At 47.8% G+C, this 20,951-nt stretch overlaps 1 protein-coding gene across 1 annotated transcript in view; it reads left to right on the top strand.

Annotated features, from left to right (window-relative positions):
* sema3h (sema domain, immunoglobulin domain (Ig), short basic domain, secreted, (semaphorin) 3H) overlaps window positions 1–20,951 on the top strand; it is a 282,277-nt gene that overhangs the window by 148,605 nt on the left and 112,721 nt on the right. Inside the window, exon 5 of the mRNA XM_072472149.1 lies at window positions 14,599–14,692. Within this exon, the coding sequence (XP_072328250.1) occupies window positions 14,599–14,692 (94 nt within the window). The remainder of the gene's footprint in view (window positions 1–14,598; window positions 14,693–20,951) is intronic.

Here is a 20,951-nt window from a genome sequence, read left to right as displayed (position 1 = left end):
TGTGTTTAATTAGGCATACAATTCATTTAATTTTAATATTACTTCAATATGGGTTTTAATGGAAGGCACTTATTTTATAACCCAACTCATTATATCATTAAATTCTGAAAACAATTTAACACGAACGCACACTTCTTTAAAAACATTTTGTACTGCACACTGAATTTCCTTTACACCTCATCATTCCATGTGTTTCCCGTTAGCACTTCCAAAAGTTCATGCTCCCTGGGCGTATAAGCAAGTCTCAGTGTGTGCAACTGTGGTTTCCAAAAATTATATTAATCTCTATTTAGACACGAGTTAGTTAATATCAGCTGGAAAGGGATGATACAGAAGCCGCCACTGTCTGTGGATTGGTGGATGGAGTTGGGGTGGGGCGGCCCTGGGAAACGAGAGAAGTGGAGATCCAGCAGGGTTTGCACTTGGGTTTCCACCGTTGTACAAGTCTAGGATGAGACAGGGAGGGTAGGCAAAGCCCGAGTCCTGTTATCCACATAACTGCTGATGTAAACGTCCATTGCAAATCTCAAGAGCATTCACAGTATGGGACACAGGTTTGATAGAAGAATTAGAACCTCCATTTTAAAAAGTTCATAGTCCCAGAGACTGCTGGGAAAATAATGGTGAATTTAATGGCGGACACTGTTACCAGTACCTAAATCACCCAACAGTTTGTAGTGAGGAAGAGATGCCCTGTGAATTGCGAATTGCACAATTAATGCCATCATTCTGCCATTAGCCATGCAAAAACGGGAGCTCACTGTTAAACTCATGAGTTTCAAGAAATTGTTGGAGTTTCAAGAAATTGCTGCAGTCCTGCTGTTAAAACATATTAAACTCAGTAAGAAGTCTTACAACACCAGGTCTCACAAGACTTCTTACTGTGCCCACCCCAGTTCAACACCGGCATCTCCACCCCATGGCTACCATCGACATATTAAACTCAATGTAGGAAGTTAGGGCTGATACTTAATGATGGGATTGATGTTCCTGCAAGCTGACTCAGCCTCTTCAGTACAGAAAAGTTACAACGGAAACTGTGAGGGCTCATTCCTACAGATAGTAAATTGTTCCTCGAGGTTCTCAAAATGTAAAGTTTTTTTTCTTACTTTCCGTTCTGGCTTTTTCATTCTCTCTTAATCCAATGTTTCTTTCCCCTCTTCATTTTTTTTTTACAGTATCCAATTTGACGTTATTTTCATCTCCATTATCCCTCTATTTCTCAATCTTCAAATCTTTTTAAAAAATATTTTTCTTCAAGTTTTTAACATTTTAACATTTACAAAACATTACAATACAAAATAAAATGAACCCAGCACAAACTCCCCCCCACCGAATCCCCAATCAACCTCTTGCCATCGCAACAGATGATGGTAACTAGCTCCATGAAATACAGAATAAACAACCCCATCTCTTGTGGAACCCCTTATTTGCCAATCTTAGGGCAAACTTCACCTTCTTCATTTGCTCCTCTTAGGGCAAACTCCTTGTCTAAATGCAGGAACTCCATTAGATCCCCCAGCATGCCGAGGCACAGGGTGGAGATGTGAGCGATCAGGGAGGTGAAGGCTAAAACATCTCGCCTGCAACTCCAGCAGATCTGACACTCCGAATATGGCCCCCAGGGGACCAGGCTCCAAGTCCACATGCAAGGCCGCTGACATGGTGCTGAAGACCTCCAAAGTTTCTCCATGATTAGCTGGGCCCCTCCCACACCGTTCACGAATATCCTCTACCCCCTCAAACAGCCTGCTCATCTTCGACTTTGTCAAGTGCGCCCTGTGCCATCTTTAGCTGTATCATCCCCAGCCTTACACACGAGTTGAGGCATTCACCCTCCACAGCACCTCACACCACAATCCCTCCTCCAGCCCAATCCCCAACTCCTCCTCCCATTTGGCCTTGGCCTCCTCCAGGGACACCTTCTCTTCTAAAACCCTCCCATAAATCACTGGGATGACCCCAACCTCCAACCCCATTACCGACAACACCTCCTCCAACAACTAGGAGGAAGGTTCTACCGGAAAGGTCGGAAAGAGCTTTTTCGTAACGACCCCACCTGCATGTACCTCAAACCCTCCCCACGAGGGATCCCAAACTTCACACTCAACACCTCCAAACGCGCGAACCGCCCTTCCAAAAACAAGTCTTTTAGCTTCTTCACCCTTCTTTCCTCCCATCCCCGAAACCTTACATCCATCCTCCATGGCTCAAACCCATGATTCCCTCGGATTGCCATCAATGCCGACTCCTCCCCCTCCCCTAAAGTGCTGCTGAGATTGTCTTAATATTGTCAGCATGGCAACCACACAGGACTCCCCGATTACCTCCCTGGGACAAACGGGAGCGGCGCCGTCACCACCGCCTGCACCCCCCTACAAGATTCTACCTCCATTCTCACCCACAAAGCCTCCATCTCCCTACTCCAATCCCTCACCTTCTCCACATTCGCCACCCAGTAATAGTACAAGTTCGGAAGGCCCAACTCACCGACTGCTGCCCCCTCTGAGGTGCTGTCTTCCTTTTCCTAGCTACCTTACCTGCACAGACAAATGATGAAACCAACCTATTCACACCCTTAAAAAAAGATGTAGCAAAAAGACCAGCAAGCACTGAAATAAAAATAAAAAATAAAATATTCATCTTCATCGCCTGCAGCCGACCTGCCAATAACAGGGGAAGGCTATCCCACCTCAGTAGATCCACCTTAAACCTACCTACAAGACTCGTAAAGTTCAACCTATGAAGCTGGGGCCTATCCCGAGCCACCTGCACTCCCAAATACATGAAGTGGGTTGTTGCCACCCAAAATGGCAATGGCCCCCACTCCAACCCCGGCACTGGAGGAAACACCATAAAACACTCACTTTTACCCAAGTTCAGCCTGTAGCCCGAAAATGCCCCAAATCCCCTAAGCAGTCCCATTACATCCCCCACAGAAGAGCTCAGTTCCGAAATATACAACAACAGATCATCAGCGTATAGGGACACCCTATCTCCACCCCCCACCCCCCCCACCCCCACCACCACCACCCCACTCACTATCCCCTTCTATTTATCCAAACCCCTCAACGCTATGGCCATGGGGTCTATTGCCAGTGCAAATAGAAGGAGGAACATGGGGTATCCCTGCCTCGTTCTCTGTGCAGTGCAAAGTACCCTGAATTCATTTCATTTGTTCTCACACCCGCCATTGGACCCTTGTACAACAATTTCTCAATCTTCAAATCTAATTGGTTAGGGATATGCACTGTTAGTCCCGTTGTTTGCTAAGGTGCCTTGCTAACCTTGCCAACTTCATTATCAGCTCGCACATCCCGCATCATGGGGCACGAAAATCTACGTTACAGGGTGAAATGAGAAGTCTAACTCACAGGCCAGGTCCAGACATTCAGGATGAATCAGGAAAGGTTTAGATGTAATGTGCTTCTTCAATTCCATCACTAGTTATAAGAATAACCTACCAACTCATTCTATCCATGTGTACAGCTGGCAAGGGTCCACTTGGTAAGGGGTCGAGGGGGGTGTGCGAGGGGAGTGGGACCAGAGGGCTGCAGACCACACTCCACCATGGAGATGTGATCTACCTGAAGTCATTGCTTTCAGAAAGCGAAGGGTGAAAACTTGGATGATCCTCTTCCAAAAATTCAAACTTATAGCCACGTTTGAGCTGGTAAGATGGTCCAAACTGGACAATGAATTAAGCCCTTAAGAATGTGAGGATAGGGTATCCAGCGTCACCCTGTCCCGCATGGAATCTTCTGGATGTCAGTCAAGCACTGCAACTCTTAGATTAAAGAACTTTGGAACTAGAGGATTCCAAAGATTGACCGCCCTCTGAGTGAAGAAATTCCTCCCCATCCAAATATCCAGCTGACACTTTCTAAATAGACCCTGATGTAAGGATGAGACAGAAGATGGACACCGAAAACGTGCATCCAAATGTGAGCCATTGCTTTCAGGAGACTTCAGCCAGAGGTTGTGTGCGGGAAGATTTTAAATGGGGAGAAGGAAGCGTAATGTGTTTTTCAGAAGGAAAGTAGGGAAAAGGCTCAGATTCCATGTCAGATGAGACAACCCCAAGAAATCCTAAAAATATATACATTTTTGAAATGAGAATGCTTTACTTGCACTCGAACCCTTGCAACACATTTTCTGAGTCATGCTGACTTGTGAAATCCAGACAGGGACCACACTGGGAAGGACTGGGGTGGGTGGGGCGCAGGGTTTTGGTGTAAGTTGGAGATGACACAGTTTTTCCATTATCCAGGATTGTCCAGGGAGCATGATCAAATTTCAGCCAGCCTGCCCTCCATTAGGCTGTAACAATTTCTGGAACACCTTGGGGTCATAAAGTAAAATGATTCGAGGGTTTTAATGGAAAATTTGGAGAACCCTTGGTAGTGCAATGATGTCAACTCTTCCATTCCCTCCAGCAGGTGCAACAAGAAAAGTAGGAGGTTAGTGATCAACATAGCCAGCGATTAATAGACCATAGGATGACGTTTTTGAGTTAACACTGTAGGATCTTTTTAAACTTTGAGCACAGCTGCGTCTCCTTTAACCTTCCTCACAGGAATGGTCATTTAATTTAGCTGGATTTATGTGAAAAGCCATGCACTAGAGCAAATACACAAATCAAATCCAAACATCAAACCCCAAAGGAAGATTTTGTACGAAGAATTTAAACTGTTTAGGAAATAGCTGTCATGTCTACACTCTATATATTGATTTCCAGGAATGATGCACATACTGCAATTAAATTGAGGGGTTTGAGTGATTTATACATAATAACAATGGCTACTGAATAGTGAGCTGTAGACTGAAATCTAATTGAGGAGTTGGGCTATTTTATGTGAATGTGGGTGGGAGCTCCAAGGTGGCATCTACTCAACTACTTTTGATGGTTTATATAAAAGCCACTTGCCACTTGGATTTGTTTTATATCATTGAGAACCCAGCAGACCCCCTCCTCACGACCCTGCGTAACCTGCAGGTATGTCTGAGGGGCAGACAGAACCATTGCCAGGTGAAGTAGATCCACTCAACTATTCATGCTCTGCTCCTTATGAACACTCCTTCCAGTGTCGTGTCACAACTTAGAACTGACATTTTGTGCTCATGAAATCCATTTCTGTAGCTCTTTCACCATTCACTAATTGGAGTGATGGACAAAGGGCATTCCAAATGGACATTCACGAAATAACACGTTTAATGTAGCTGTTTTCTGCCAATGTTTTGTAGTCACACTGACTACATTAAGTGTTCACGACGCATTATGCAGCACACCAGAACACTTGTCCAATGTTTGTTGTCCTTGTTTTTGGTTTGCGAACACAAGATATATCCACAAAGTGTAAAAACATATACTTTAAAATGCCTAATTACCATTTTAGGTTCCCAAAAGGAATCATGGCATATTACACAACCTATAATTGTAGATGGAGACTGTGCCAAGTTTTATTTGGAGAGTAAGTTTTGTGAGGTCTCTTTTTCTCACTGGGGTTAGGACAGTGGGCGTAATCAACCTGCCCGACCAGTCTGGAGCAGTATACAACTAACCACCACACAAAAGCCGATTTGTATAATGAACAAGCAACAAACTCAACCTGACGGTGCATCAGTTTATCTCTCTACATCTTGCAGAGGAACAAAGGCAGATTAATGGCAACAAACTCCAGCAATCTCTCCTGGTAGTTTACCGCTAACTTCTGCTGCTGCAATTTTCTGAAAGCGATCTGCTGTCTAGACTTGCGCAATTTAGACACTCTCTAAAGACGGAGAATTGAGTTCATCTGCTTACATTTACAAAATACCTATGTGACTCTCACAAACTAATAAGAAAATATCCCCATTAATCTGCTCTCAAACATTTGCCTATTTACATGAATTACAATAACATGAACCACTTTATAATGGCCTTTGCTAATACCATTGAACAGAAGAAAGGAACCTGAATTCACTGTGTTTGGTTCCCTTATTTGAATCTCGAGCAGACAGGAAAGAGATTACTAACTTGGGGATTTGTCCAGCAACTCCTGTAAAAAACCATGACGTGATGCATGACTCCATCACATATGTGTGCATGTGTGTGTGTATTGTGTATATGCCTGCAATGCCAGCATACATGTGAGAGTGTGACGGAAAGCACTGCTGCTCCTCCAGGTAATGGATTCTGGAGCTTGTACTGCTCCCTAAAATTTGGTTGTGATTTGATTTAAAGAGACTATTCGATTTTTTTTGCAGGGAATTGGGTTCAAGTTTAAAATAAAGAATCATGTTTCTTAAGCCATCCTTAAATTCTGCAAAATCGCCTTACTTTGATTGGGACCAAAACCCGCGCCTCGCCTGGTGCTAACTTAAAAATATGATGACTTGGTTTGAAGATGCACTTGAATGAAATGAATTAAAATTAAAATGAAATGAAAATCGCTTATTGTCACAAGTAGGCTTCAAGTGAAGTTACTGTGAAAAGCCCCTAGTCGCCACAATCCGGCGCCTGTTCGGGGAGGCTGTTACGGGAATAAGACATGCTGATCAGAAGGTCTTCCTCTATGTTGGTCTCAGGTGTATATGGTGCAAATAGAAGGTGGATGCTGTGGAGGAGAAAAGGCAACTATCTATGCACAGGCTGGCAGGAGACCCTCTAACAAAGATGGGATTCTCCATCCAGTGATGCTGGGATTGCAAAGCACGATTAGGCGGAGAATGGTGCGTCAGCCAAAAATCGAGGCTGGTGTCAGGCGCCTGATGGAATGCCATGCTCTGGTGCCTCGATAACGGCATGAATGCATTCTACGCTGCATGTACAGTAAACACCGTGGCATATCATTAACGGGCTCATCCTGGTATTCTCCAGGGTTCCTGCGATGCTCTGCCTCCGCCAGGTGGTTTTAAAAATTGGGAAACAGGCGCAGTGGCTGCAGAGGGAGAGAGGGGAGGTAGGACCTGGTCCCAGAGGCACGACTGTGGGCTGCCAGTTCCACCGCTGTCTGGGGGAGAGGTGTCTGGCAGGGCCAGGGGGAGTAGCGGGGGGTGACCAGGGGATAGGTCATGAGGTTGGGGTGCCCCCCCCCCCCCCCCACAGAAAGGCACAGACCGCCATTGCCGCAGACTGCTAGGCAGCCATGCTGCTGCCACTGTGACCGGCCACTCTGTCTCGGTGGTTCCCCAGGCGGGTACATCAGGGGTGGAGGCGGCCTGCTGCGATTCCCGCCCTATGGTCTGGGTCCTCTTTGGCCGCCGTCCTCTGGAGCGACCAGGTCTTGACGGGTCTGGCAGTCTTTCAGGTGTCCCAGGTGGCATGGTGCCATTCTGTTCTGCCCTCTGCCCATCGGAGGTCCCAGGAATTGGGTTGGGGGGAAAGGGGGGGGGGGGAGAGAGAGAGAGTCTGAGATTCTGTGGTGTTCCACAACCTGTTCTTCGTGGGTCATCGGCACAGGCCCCATCACCGCCTCCTCCCTCGGGGTGACCCCAGTCTACTACTTGGGACAGAGGTGTGGCAGGAGTGAGCTCTGCCAGACCTGGAGGCCCGCTCTGGTCTCGACCACGGTGTCAATGCTCATGACCATGGAGCACAGGGACAGTGCCATGTCCCTTTGTGACTGGCTCAGGTCAGCCACCACCTGAGCAATGCCTTTGACGCCCGCAGTCATGACCCATTGTGACTGGGCCAAGTTCTGGAGCTTTGCTGCAATGTTCAGGTGGCCATAGTACATGGCTGCCTGTGACCAGGGCCACCTTGTCATGTGTCTCAGCCACCACTCGCACAGAGTATCCCAGGCCTTGGAGATCCTGACCCATGGCCAACACCTTCGCCCTCAAGGCCTTCACTGAGAACCCCACTAGTTCAGTATTGGCCTGGGGGCATGCATGGTCGGCACCACCTCCTGCCCTTGCAGGTGATTGGACTCCTCCAACTGTACTTGCAGGCACTGGATGGTTTCTGACACCCCCTCATGTAATCCCTTGCTTTGTGTCTGCATCTCTAGCATCGATGGGACCACCCTTTCCAGAAGCCTGACACCTGTCTGGATGGCAGCTAGTCCCTGGGGTCGGGCCGTCCTCTGACCATCCGCCCCCTCGGGGGTTCCTACCTCCACTTGGTGTACCGCTGCACGTGTCTGATAAGCACCAAATAGTGCCCCAGGAGCCTCTTTACTATAATGCCTAACTGAGGTGAGTGCCTCCGGGATGGTGGAGGGTGTTGAAGACAGCTGTGACGGATAGTTGGTGTTGTCCCCGGACTCGTGCTCTGGGGTATTGTGGGCTTGTGTTTGGGGGCTCACGTCACTGTCTGGTCCAGCCTCGTCGCTCAACTTGTCCTGGGGTTGTGGCCCGAGGCAGGGAGCACCAGAAAGTCCTGCCTCGTCACCAGTTGATCCTGCAAGACACAAGACATGATGCATATTTGGATCACGGGTTCGGGTGGTGTGGGGATTGTGCCAGGCGTGCCATAGGGACACCGCAACTCAGCAGGGCCTCATTCTGTTCCCCGATGCTGACCTTCACCTCATCAACTGCCCGCTCTCCAGGCCTACCGACCAGGTCCAATGACCATCGCTCCACGACAGTGAGTGGCCCCAAGTCCGGAGGGTCCCCTTAAGTCTGCTCTCCCTCTGCAGTTGTGGGCTGCCTTCTGCGGGGTGTGAGGGGGGGTAGCTTTTTCCAGCACTGCTGGCCAGTACTGGCGGCGGGGCTCACGGACTCTGCCACCTGCGCCCAGGCCGGTGAAGGAGGTAGCAGCCTCCTTCCCACCCCAGAGAACAGGGTACCCCGCCTCTCCTTCATGGCATACAGCACGGTCTTGGGCTCCGCATCTGCAAAAACGGGGTACTGCTCTTAGGGGTGCCACCTTGTTGGCTGGAATGAGTGGGAGTGGACAGACAGCTTATTTGCGGCTGCAGCTTGTCAGCCTCTCAAGTGCCAATCCCAACCCCGGCGAATTAGACACTGTTTTTTATTGGCATTGCACATGGCACCGGTGCGAGCCCATTAATGGACCCTGAATTGCTCCGGGACCGGCGCTGATTCCGTGGTTGTAGCACACCATCGATTCAGTCCCAGCGTCAGCACTTAGTCTCTGAAATGGAGAATTTGGCCCAAGGTCTTGAACTCTGCCTGGAAGACGGTGGCCACACTGGTCACTGTGGTGCAATGCCAGGGGGGAGCGGGGGGGGAGATGGAAAGATTGCGCTGCTGCAAATTATGCAATTGGCTCCTCGCGAGATTTGGCGCCAATAGGGATTTGCACACATGGCTATCAGTGTTTGTAAATTCCACCCCTCATCTCTGTTCTAAAAGTGGCTTACTGGGTCATTTGAGCGAGCAGTTAAGAGTCAATCACATTGCTGTGCGGGCGGGTGCAGATTTCCTTCCCTAAAGGACATTGGTGAACCAAATGGGTTTTTACAACATTGATGATTTTATGATGGCCAATACTGAAGCTAGTTTTATATTCCAGATTTATTTAATTGAGTTTAACTTCCACCAGCTGCCCTGATGAGATTTGAACCCATGTCCCAGAGTGTAAGTCTGGGCCTCTAGATTACTAGCCCAGTGACATGACCACTACACTACAGTGTTCCCCAATCTACCACCCAAATATCACTGTTATGATGACCACGAAAGTCACAGGATTCCTCGATTGATCTCTCCATTGGATTCATGGAATACGAGTTCCCCGATTGAGCGGGCAGAGGCTTTCCAAATAGGAATGGATCGCTGGGCGTTTAAAGACTGCAGCCCAGACCCAGACCGCATTTTCCGTTGGTCCCCTGATGAGGAGGGAAGCATGGTAGCATTGTGGATTGGATTGGATTGGATTGGATTTGTTTATTGTCACGTGTACCGAGGTACAGTGAAAAGTATTTTTCTGCGAGCAGCTCAACAGATCATTAAGTACATGAGAAGAAAAGGGAATAAAAGAAAATACATAATAGGGCAACACAACATATACAATGTAACTACATAAGCACAATTGCTTCACAGCTCCAGGGTCCCAGGTTCGATTCCCGGCATGGGTCACTGTCTGTCTGTGCGGAGTCTGCACATTCTCCCCGTGTGTGCGTGGGTTTCCTCCGGGTGCTCACTCCTCCCACAGTCCAAAGATGTGCAGGTTAGGTGGATTGGCCATGCTAAATTGCCCTTAGTGTCCAAAATTGCCCTTAGTGTTGGGTGGGGTTATTGGGATAGGGTGGAGATGTGGATCTTGGGTAGGGTGCTCTTTCCAGGAGCCGGTGCAGGCTCGATGGGCTGAATGGCCTCCTTCTGCACTGTAAATTCTATGATAATTCTATGATTATAGGCTGTGGCTCTTTTTGTTCACTTAATAAGTCCTAGGAAATAGGACAGGAGTAGGCACTGCAAACCTGCTCCATCATCAATCAGATCATGGGCAATCTGCTACCTTAACGTCATTTTAGAATCATAGAATCATAGAATTTACAGTGCAGAAGGAGGCCGTTTGGCTCATCAGGTCTGCACCGTCCCTTGGAAAAAGCACCCTACCTAAGCCCATTCCTCCACACCATCCCCGTAACCCAAAAATCCCACCTAACCTTTTGGACACTAAGGGACAATTTAGCATGGCAATCCACCTAAGCTGTACATCTTTGGCCTGTGGGAAGAAACCAGAGCACCCAGAGGAAACCAATGCAGACATGGGGAGAAAGTGCAAACTCCACACAGACAGTGACCCGAGGCCAGAATTGAACCTGGGACCCTGAAGCTGTGAGGCAGCAGTGCTAACAACTGTGCCACCGTTCTCGCACTATTCCCAGGTCTCTTTGTATCTTTATTATCTAGAAATCCATTGATTTCCGATTTGAATGTACTCAGTGATTGAGTCTCCACAGCCCTCTGGGCTAGAGAGCTCTAAACATTTGCCACCCTCTTGAGTGAAGAAATTCCTCCTCATTCGAGTATCCAGCTGACACTCACTGCCTGGGCCTAGGAGTAAGGATGAGGTGCAAAGATGGGCACCGAGGAATTGCATCCTGAATGTGACGTCGCTTTCAGGAGACTTCGACCGGAAGTCAAGTGGGGGGAGATTTTAAAGAGGGAGAGCGAGAGGAGATATGTTTTATCCCCTGTGAATTTGAGGAGAAGGCCCCTTTAAGATATTATCTTTGGAGATTCTTTTTCAAATAAGCATTTGACATGTACAAAAAAAAATTAACTCTTGTCAACCAGCAAAGGCATCTCCTGGGGTGTACTGCATAATTGCACGCTAGCAACTAGTTATTGCTGTTGGGTCAAAGTTCAAACCGACTGCCATTTTGGCAATATTGAGCAATCCTGGATGATGGCATCATTTACACTACACAGTTGGCATCCTTGCCTGCACTGACATTATACACAGTAAACACACTTTCACAATCCCCAGAGGTAAGGCCAATAACATGCATGAAGTTCAATTTCCTTTCATGTCACATTAACTCTTTACCGTTCTGGCATATGGACTGCTAAATATGTTGGCTGTGCAATAAGAGAGTGCCTCTTACCTCATTGGCTGGCTGTTCCAAGTGACTTTCAAGGCCACCCAAAAGCTAAAACAATTAGAGTTTTAAGGCGAGCATGCCAGAGCGTAGGATCTATGCATACGTAGCCTCCAATGATGGGGTGAAGGACATTGTAATACACAAGAGGCTCAACATTGGAGGAGTGCAGAGATTTTTGCATGTTTGACTGTCCAAGCTGCAGGACAGTATTCCCTTCTTGTGAAAAGTGGAGGTGCTCGCTGGAACTGGGAAGGAGCATGGTCATCGGGTGCGATTATGAAAAAGGCCTGAGGTCTTCTAGTGGCAGTGTTCCCATTTTAACCCTTACACTGTTACCATCTGCTTACTGGAGGCAGCCACTGTAGTTATCAACAGGTAGGAATTCCAATTGGCAAAGTCCATGTGTGAACCTGTAATAACTTGTGCTGTGTTCCTGTTTGTGCCATTGTTACACATTCATTGCAGTTGAGGGAGAGTTTTCAAATTCTCATTGGGTTCTTGGTGTGCACCAGGCTCTAAAAATGTAGCCCCCAAAACAGCAGCTTTTGAACAGAATTTTTTTTTAATACATTCGTTCAGGGGATGTGGGCATTGTTGGCTGGGCCAGGATTTACTGCCCATCCCCAATTGCCCTTGAGAAGATGGTTGTGAGGCTGCCTTCTTGAACTGCTGCAGTCCCTATGGTGCACGTGAACCCACAGTGCTGTTGGGGAGAGAATTGCAGGGTTTTAACTCAGCAACAGTGAAGGAATGGTGATATATTTCCAAATCAGGCTAGTGTGTTGTCTGAGCAACTGTAGGAATAGAGGCTTTCCCTTTGAGTGTCAGCGTTGTTATAGTGCAGAAGCTAATTGACCAAGAGAAATGTGCCAAATGGTAAAGATAATTTGTTTTAGAGATGGTTGTGGAATACATGTTGGTCAGGGTAAATGATTGCTTTCATCATACACCTCCAATTGCAACCCACACCTGCCGCTTTGTGGGAGCTATGTGTAAATCTCTCCTCCCTTTTTGATAGATTTCAGGCCTGACTCTGACTTTCACTGCTGAGTCAGGGTTAAAACCCCACTCCAGAGGCATGATGACAAAATCTAGGCTAACCATTCTATACAGCTCATTGTTTATGAATATGCTTTAAGTTAAAGCCTCTTTTGCCCTTTCAATTGGACGTAAATGATCCCATGACACTATTCAAACCAAGGAAGTTTTCCCTGGTGGCCTGACCAATATTTATTTTTTATAATTGCTCTTTGTGGGACCTTTCTGTGTGCAAATTGGCTGCTGTATTTCATTCATTTTTAACAGTGACCATAGACTTCAAGAGTACTTGATTGGCTGCAATGTAATTTGAAAGACGCTGAGGTCATATTCCATAGTCATACCACTGCATGCTGATGTGCACTGCAATTATCAAAGTATGTGAAAGAAGTATGAATTTGTAGACAATTAAAACAGAGATGAGGAGGAATTTCTTCAGCCAGAGGGTGGTGAATCTGTGGAACTCTTTGCCGCAGAAGGCTGTGGAGGCCAAATCACTGAGTGTCTTTAAGACAGAGATAGATAAGTTCTTGATTAATAAGGGGATCAGGGGTTATGGGGAGAAGGCAGGAGAATGGGGATGAGAAAAGTATCAGCCATGATTGAATGGCAGAGCAGATTCGATGGGTCGAGTAGCTTATTTCTGCTCCTATATCTTATGGTCTTATGGGAGCCTGTTATTTGTAAATCAGAAGTTTTTATTGTTATTCAGAACAGCAGGAGGGGAAGGTGCTCAGCATGGCCGCCATCATACTTCAGTTTTAGTGTTTGCCTCCTTGGTGTGAAAATTAACTTGAGGAAACAATGATGTTTTGATTCAGCCACCAATTTGGATATTCCCATACTGGCTGTGCCCCATTTTCCTAGCCAGATACCTGTGTGCAACAGCAATATGCAAAATGCCTCATTAGCTCTGATCGGCGCAGCGTCTGAAACTTGTACTTAGTCGAGCTTCAAGTTCAGGAAACTGTTCAGAGTGAGATTTGTGATTGGGCGATCGAGCCAGTTTAAACACTTGGAACTTGCATATATTTATTTTATTTTTTGTCATAAATTTAGGTACCCAATTCATTTTTCCAATTAAGGGACAATTTAACGTGGCCAATCCACCTACTCTGCACATCTTTGGGTTGTGGGGATGTAACCCACCAGACACGGGGAGAATGTGCAAACTCCACACGGATAGTGACCCAGGGCCGGGATCCAACCTGGGACCTTGGCGCTGTGAGGCAGCAGTGTTAACCACTGCGCCACCGTGCTGCCCTGGAACTTGTATATTTTAAAGATGATGTAAGTGTTATATATGCGGGGTCTGTTGTGTATCTGATTTAGTTCAAAGAAATAGAGATGATATTAGATCTAAATCTACAACAGATTTATTTACAGTGCTTTAAAATATCTCTGCAATCACAGGATTTCTACACCCATGCTCTTAACCCAGAACCCAGGTCTATTTCTGGAAAATTAGGTATGGTATTTAAACCCTCTAGCTCCACCCTCAGGCTTAAGAAACCAAGCACAGTGAACAAAGGCCAGTTAACGAGCTAACATAATCAAACACAGATCAATCAAGCCATTGAACACGGCAGTAAGTGAAAATAAATCACATTTTTAATTCATAAAGAGTCTCTATGACATGGTTGTAACACACTAATCTAAAGGGGTTTGTGAACACAGGATACAGATGCAAATTTGTGCTAGTCTCAGACGAATGCTGAGTGTACTTGGACTGAATGACTCTATGCCCCATTGTAACAGACATACACATGGATCCGTGCCAAAATTGCAGAGAGAGGTATTTAATTCAAGGATCATAAGCATGTATGCAGGAAGCGCACCAACTTTTAGCCTGACATGATACTTTGACCTGTTTTCGCAATTAATTGTGCTCTGTATGAATCTGGTATCTTCAATGGATGAGATGTTTAAAGTTCCTTTTTTTTTTGTGGGGACAGGGGCTGGTAGTGGAGGGTTGCTCTGGTGCTGGGTTTGTGTCATTGTGTCTGCCTCTTTATTCATTGTTATTCCCTTCCCTCCCTCTCTGCTTCCTTCCCTGCAGGCTGAACACCTAGTGCTACATCACGAGCAGACCGAGTGTGGCAAAGGGAAGTGCCCTTACGACCCTCAGCAGCGGATGGCCTCTGCGATGATTGGTGAGTGAGCACTGGCTGAAGCTGACCCTGAGATTGCAGTGAGAGAGTGCTTGCTGGGGGTTGTGTGGGTTGGTACGCCATTTCAGGAATGCTTATACTGGCAGAGTCTGCAGTCTGGGAGGAAACAATCTGTTAAAACCGTAACCCTGTAGCAAGTAATACGCTCACAAGTGCCCACCATGATCTTGGATGAACCAGACTAATATTTTTGTTTAAATAATAGGCTGTATAATGTATAGGATTTGTGACAAATGCAAGTTTACACAGCTGGAAGTGGGCACTGTCCCTATTCACACTCGGGTCAGCAGCAGGGAATTCTTGGATCTGAGTTAACATCTGTGCACATGCCTTGAGTGTCTTAAGCCTGAGTGCTAGTTCTGGAAACTTCCTCAACAGAAGTACAGTCACATATGGAGTGGGACAAGATCACCAGTCGCAGCATCCCTGGTTATACAGACTGAGGTCTCCCCACTCCATCCATTGACAGACTAGGTGAAACGTAACTCACTTTTTACATTGTCTGAACAATATGCTTTGGTGTCAACCGCAGGACTTTTTGTGATATTTCCCAGCCCCTATGTTATGTATCACTGCAGGCTTCGAGTGACATTGCCCATTCATCACAAACTTCTTTCCATTTCTGTGCTTTGGCCTCACGGCCCATAGGGAACAGAGTTGAGCTTGTGTGAACACACAGGATTCTTAGTTTAGAATCTAATCTAGATTCCTGGAGTGAAAGGATGTTGTCAACTCACTGCACCACTCACCAAAATGTGTACTTAGTTGAACTTGAACTTGAACCAGGCCCCATATTTGAAAGGATAACGTTCAGATTCATAAAATCCTACAAAAGTCAGTGTCGCTTACTCAATGGATGGTGTTCAGCAAATTCTGGAGCTGACTTTTATATTCTAAAAGCCTTGATAAATAAGTATGAGATCATTTAATGACTGGAATAGACTATTGTCTGCTTGAATAGCCAGGGTGTGTACCCTCCGCCTAACTTGACACTTCCATTCTCCACACATACTTGCTGTAATGTCCTCACCTTTCAGACATCTGTGAAACTGGTTTTCTGATTGCGTAATCTTCCTAGTGACAATGTCCATCGCAAAAAGCCTTTGGACCCTGTGCCCCCTTTGCTTGTGCTACTCCTCAGCTTGTGCTCCCCCTCTGCCTGTGCTGCCATTCTGCCTGTACTGCCATTCTGCCTGTACTCTCTCTCTGCCTTTGCTCCTCCTGGGCCTGTGCTCCCCCTCTGCCTGTGCTCTCCCTCTGCCTGTGCTCCCTCTCTGCTTGTGCTCCCTCTCTGTCTGCACTTACCCTCTACCTGTGCTCCCTCTCTGCTTGTGCTCCCTCACTGCTTGTGCCCCTCTCTGTCTGCAATTACCCTCTGCCTGTGCTCCCTATCTGCTTGTGCTCCCTCTCTGCCTGCACATACCCTCTGCCTGTGCTCCCTCTCTGCCGTGTTACCTCCTGCCTGTACTCCCTCTCTGCGTATATTCTGCTTCTGTCTGTGCTCCCTCTCTGCCTGCGCTCCCTCTCTACCTTAGTTCCCCTTCTGCCAGGGCGAACTCTCTGCTTGTTCACCTAGTCTTCTGGTTCTTCTCCCTCTGCCTGTGCTTTCCCACTGCCTAATCTCATCCTGTTCCTATTTTTCCCAAACACCCTATTTTCCATTCTGTCTGTGTCCTCATTCTGTCTATGCTCCCACTCTGTCTGCACTCCCAATGTGCCCCCACTCCGCCTGTGCCCCCACTCCGCCTGTGCCCCCTCTCTGCCTGTGCCCCCTCTCTGCCTGTGCCCCCTCTCCTCCTGTGCCCCCACTCTGTCTGTGCTCCCATTCAGTCTGTTCTCCACATCTGCCTATGGGCAGCACAGTGATTAGCACAGTTGCTTCACAGTGCCAGGGTCTCAGGTTCGATTCCCGGCCTGAGTCACTGTCTGTGTGAAGTCTGCACGTTCTCCCCATGTCTGCGTGGGTTTCCTCTCGGAGCTCCGGTTTCCAAAGATGTGCAGGTTAGGTGGATTGGCCATGCTAAATTGCCCTTTGTGTCCAAAAACGTTCGGTGGGGTTACTTGATTATGGGGATAGGGGGAGGCGTGGGCTTAAGTAGGGTGCTCTTTCCAAGGGCCGATGCAGACACGATGGGCCGAATGGCCTCCTTCTGCACTGTAAATTCTAAGGTTCTATGATTCCTATTGCTCACTGGCCTAATTTATGTTTGGGGAATTTGATATGAATTCTCTTCTCCTGGATGCCCTTTACCAACAGGAGCAGGAGACACATATAGGTCTCTGCCTTTACAATCAGTCAGGAGACTGAGGCAAATCAGACAGCCACAATTCTCAGTGGAAGTGCATTATTATCCATGATTTCTAGCAACGTGACTCTCCCTATGGGTTTATCTGGCCCAGCTGTGACTGCACAGCACGAAACTTTTGACTCGCAGTCAAAGAAAATCTCAAAGGTTATTCTGGATCATTTGATTCTTTGAAACCAGCAGGGGTATGACAGTACCTTCAGGTGCCTTGGCAGCTGGGCTGGAGTCATGGGGAGGCCAAGGCCGGCTGTACACAGGTCCTCTGCAGCAGCAAGTTTGTACACAAGAGGGTGCATCTCCTGGCCTTGCTTTTTAAGTAGATTCTGCGTAAGTGCACAATCACAATAAAATATAAAGAAAGAAAAACTTGCATTCGTGGAACCTCAGGACAATCAATGAAATACTTTTGAAGTGTAGTAGCTGTTGTAAAGCAGGAAACGGTAGCCAATTTGGACGTAGAAAGCTCCCAGAAACAGCAATAAGCAAATTAATTGTTTTAGTGATGTAAATATTATATAAAACACATGGAAGTAATTGGATCTAAGTACATTCAGGGATTTCTAAGTGCTGTGAAAAGGTGTTATAAAAATGTAAGCTCTTTCACCATTTGTACGGATGCTGGGTTTTTGGTAACAAATGCTGTGTCCCTCAAGTTGAGGGATGTAACTGTTGGGACATGGTGCTCCCAGAATTAGGGTCATGCAATTCCTGGGATCAAATTTTTAAAAAAAATAAATGTAATGAATATTTTTATTGAATTTTACATCTGTACAATATACAGTGAGGAAGATGGTTCTTATGTACAATTTACATGTTCCCTTTTCACCAGCCTTCTCTCCCCCCTCCATTGCTCCCCCTCCCCCCCCCCTCCCCTTTTTGTTGTTCGGGCACCATTTTGGGCCCTTTCTGCTGTAAGCTCTCTTTCGTTTAGTATTTGTTGCTTTTGTCCTTATGACTTTGTTGTGTGGCAGAGGGGGGGAGGCCCTCTGACCCCCTGGCCCCCTGCTTGGTCTTTTCCCATCCCCCCCCCTGATATTTCCCTTTGTTCCTATTTGCTCTGTATGGTCCTGGCTTCCCTTATTGTCCCCCCCCCCCCCCCCCCCCCCCCCCCACCATTCCCTTCTTATCCACTATTGGCCTCGAACAAGTCTTGGAACAGGCCGATGAATAGCCCCCATGCTTTGTGGAAGCCCTCGTCCGATCCTCGGATAGTGTATTTGATATTCTCCAGGTGGAGAAATTCTAACAGGTCTGCCAGCCAGTCTGTAGCCGTGGGTGGTGCTGCTGATCACCAGCCGAGCAGGATTCTCCAGCGTGTGATTAAAGAAGCAGAAGCAAGGGCATCGGCCCCCTTCCCCATATGTAGTTCTGGCTGGTCCGACACCCCGAAGACTGCCACTTTTGGGCAAGCCTCCACCCTCGCCCCCACAACCTTGAACATCGCCTCAAAGAAGGCTGTCCAGAACCCGACAAGTCTGGGGCAGGCCGAGAACATGTGGGCGTGGTTGGCAGGGCCTCCCTGGCACTTGTCTTCCACTGCGGGAAGAATCTGTTCATTTGAGTTCTAATTAGGTGTACTCTATGCACCGCTTTAAACTGCATGAAGCCTTGCGCAGGAGGAGGTGGGGTTGGTCCTACTTAGTGCTTCGCACCAGAGTCCCACCCTTCTTCTGTACCTAGTTAGTCCTCCCATTTCTGTCTTGCTCCATCTAATGGTGTTCTCGCCCTTTCTAAAAGATGTCCGTAAATGTCCCCGCAGTTCCCTTTCCCCATACTGTCCACATCCAGCAGTTCCTCCAGCATCGTGTCTCTCAGGGCCCGAGGGTACCTCATCGCCTCCGTGCAGAGAAAGTTTTTGATTTGTAAATGTGAGAGCTCCTGTCCATTCGGTAGCTCCAGTCTCTCCGCCTGCTCGTCCAGGGTTGTGAGTCTGTCCCCCCCCCATGTAAAAATCCCTGACCGCTAGCATCCCCCGTCCTGTCTCCACTTCTTAAAAGTGGTGTCAAGCATGGCTGGTGGAAATTTGTGGTTACCGCAATGGGGGCCATGGAGGACACCTTGCTTAAGCCAAAGCGCTGTCTCATCTGGATCCAGGTTTTTAACGTAGCTAACACCTGGGCTGGACGTGTACTTTGCCGTGATGGATGTGAGCGCTGTTATTGCCTCGGAGGGTCGTTCCCATGCAAGTGGACTCCTCCATTTTCACCCATTATTTGCTCGGCTCCCTTATCCATCCTCACTCTCTTGGCTGTTGCTGCCCAGTGGTAGTATTGCAGGTTTGGAAGGGCCAAGCTGCCTATGTTTCTTCTCCTCTGTAGTGTAGTCTTGGAGATTCTTGGACCCCCCCACCTCCCCCTCCCAACGCCATGATCATTTTATCTATTCCTTGGAAAAAGGCCTTGGGGATGAAGATCGTTATAGATCTAAACAGGAAGAGGAACCTTGGCAGTACATTCATCTTGATCGTCTGCACCCTCCCTGCCAGGGAGACTGGGCATGCATCCCACCTCTGGAGGTCCTTTTTGACCTCCTCCGCCAGACTGGTCAGATTCCACTTGTGGAACCGTGTTCAGTCGTGGGCTTTCTGGATCCCCAGTTAGCGGAATTTGTTTTGAGCTAGTTTGAATGGTAGACCCTTCAGCTCCGTCCCTCCCCCATTTGGGTTCACTGGGAATACCATGCTCTTGCCCAGGTTGAGTTTGTACTGAACTCTTCCAGGAGCTTCATGATTTCCTTCAAGCCGTTCTGCGGGTCCGAGATGCGGAGGAGCAGTTTATCCACATCGAGTAGACTCTGTGCTCTCTGCCTCCTCTTTGGATGCCCTTCCAACCTCTCGCATGTCACAGGGCGATTGGCAGGGGTTCAATTGTCAGGGCGAACAGGAGTGTTCAACTGCAGGTATTCAGAGCTGGTGTTGTTGGTCCGTACGCTCGCCTTGGGGGCGTTGTACAGGAGTTTCACCCACGAGGTGAACCCCGACCCTAGCCCAAAACGCTCCAGTACCTCTATGACGTACTTTCATTCCACTCTGTCGAAGGCCTTTTCTGCGTCCAGAGAGACGATCACCTCTGGTATTCTCTCCCCGGATGGGGTCATTAGCACACTCAGCAGCCGTCTCATATTCGCAGTTCGCTGTCTACACTTGACAAAGCCCGTCTGGTCCTCTGGGACCACTTCTGGTACACAGTTCTCCAGTTTCTTGGCCAGGGCTTTCGCAAGAATTTTCACATCATTGTTAAGCAGCGAAATGGGTCTATAATATCCACTTTCTGTCGGGTCTTTTTCTTTATTAAAAATAAATTTAGAGTACCCAATTCATTTTTTCCAATTAAGGGGCAATTTAGCGCGGCCAATCCACCTATCCTGCACATCTTTGGGTTGTGGGGGCAAAACCCACGCAGACACGGGGAGAATGTGCAAACTCCACACCGACAGTGACCCAGGGCCGGTATCGAACCTGGGACCTTGGCGCTGTGAGGAAGCAGTGCTAACCACTGCACCATCGTGCTGCCTTGTCAGCTCTTTTTCTTTCTTGCGTGTCAGCAATATGGTGGCCTGTGTTAGCGTAGGATGCAGAATACCTCTTGTTAGCAAGTCTGCGAACATCTCTCGTAGGTGCGGGACCAGAGCTGGTGCAAATTCTTTATAGAGGTCCGCCGGGCACCCGTCGGGTCCCGGATCCTTCCCCGCCTGCATGGAGTTGATACTCTCCATAGCCTCTCCCAGTCCTATTGGTGCTTCCAGGTCCCTCTGTCTATCGTACCTCGTGACTGGCATGTCCAGTCCATCAAGGAATCATTTCATCCCCGAGTCACCGTCGGAGGGCTCAGAGGTGTACAGTCCCCGGAAGAAGGTCTCAAATGCTTGGTTGACCTTTTTCGGTTCGGCTACCAGTCCGCCTCTGCTGTCCATTACCGGCACTATCTCCCTCATGG

Source organism: Scyliorhinus torazame, chromosome 13 (assembly GCF_047496885.1).
Source record: "Scyliorhinus torazame isolate Kashiwa2021f chromosome 13, sScyTor2.1, whole genome shotgun sequence".
Classification (NCBI taxonomy): Eukaryota; Metazoa; Chordata; class Chondrichthyes; order Carcharhiniformes; family Scyliorhinidae; genus Scyliorhinus; species Scyliorhinus torazame.
The sequence above is the reverse complement of the archived record's forward strand: the minus strand, read 5'-3'. Positions and strand labels throughout refer to the sequence as shown.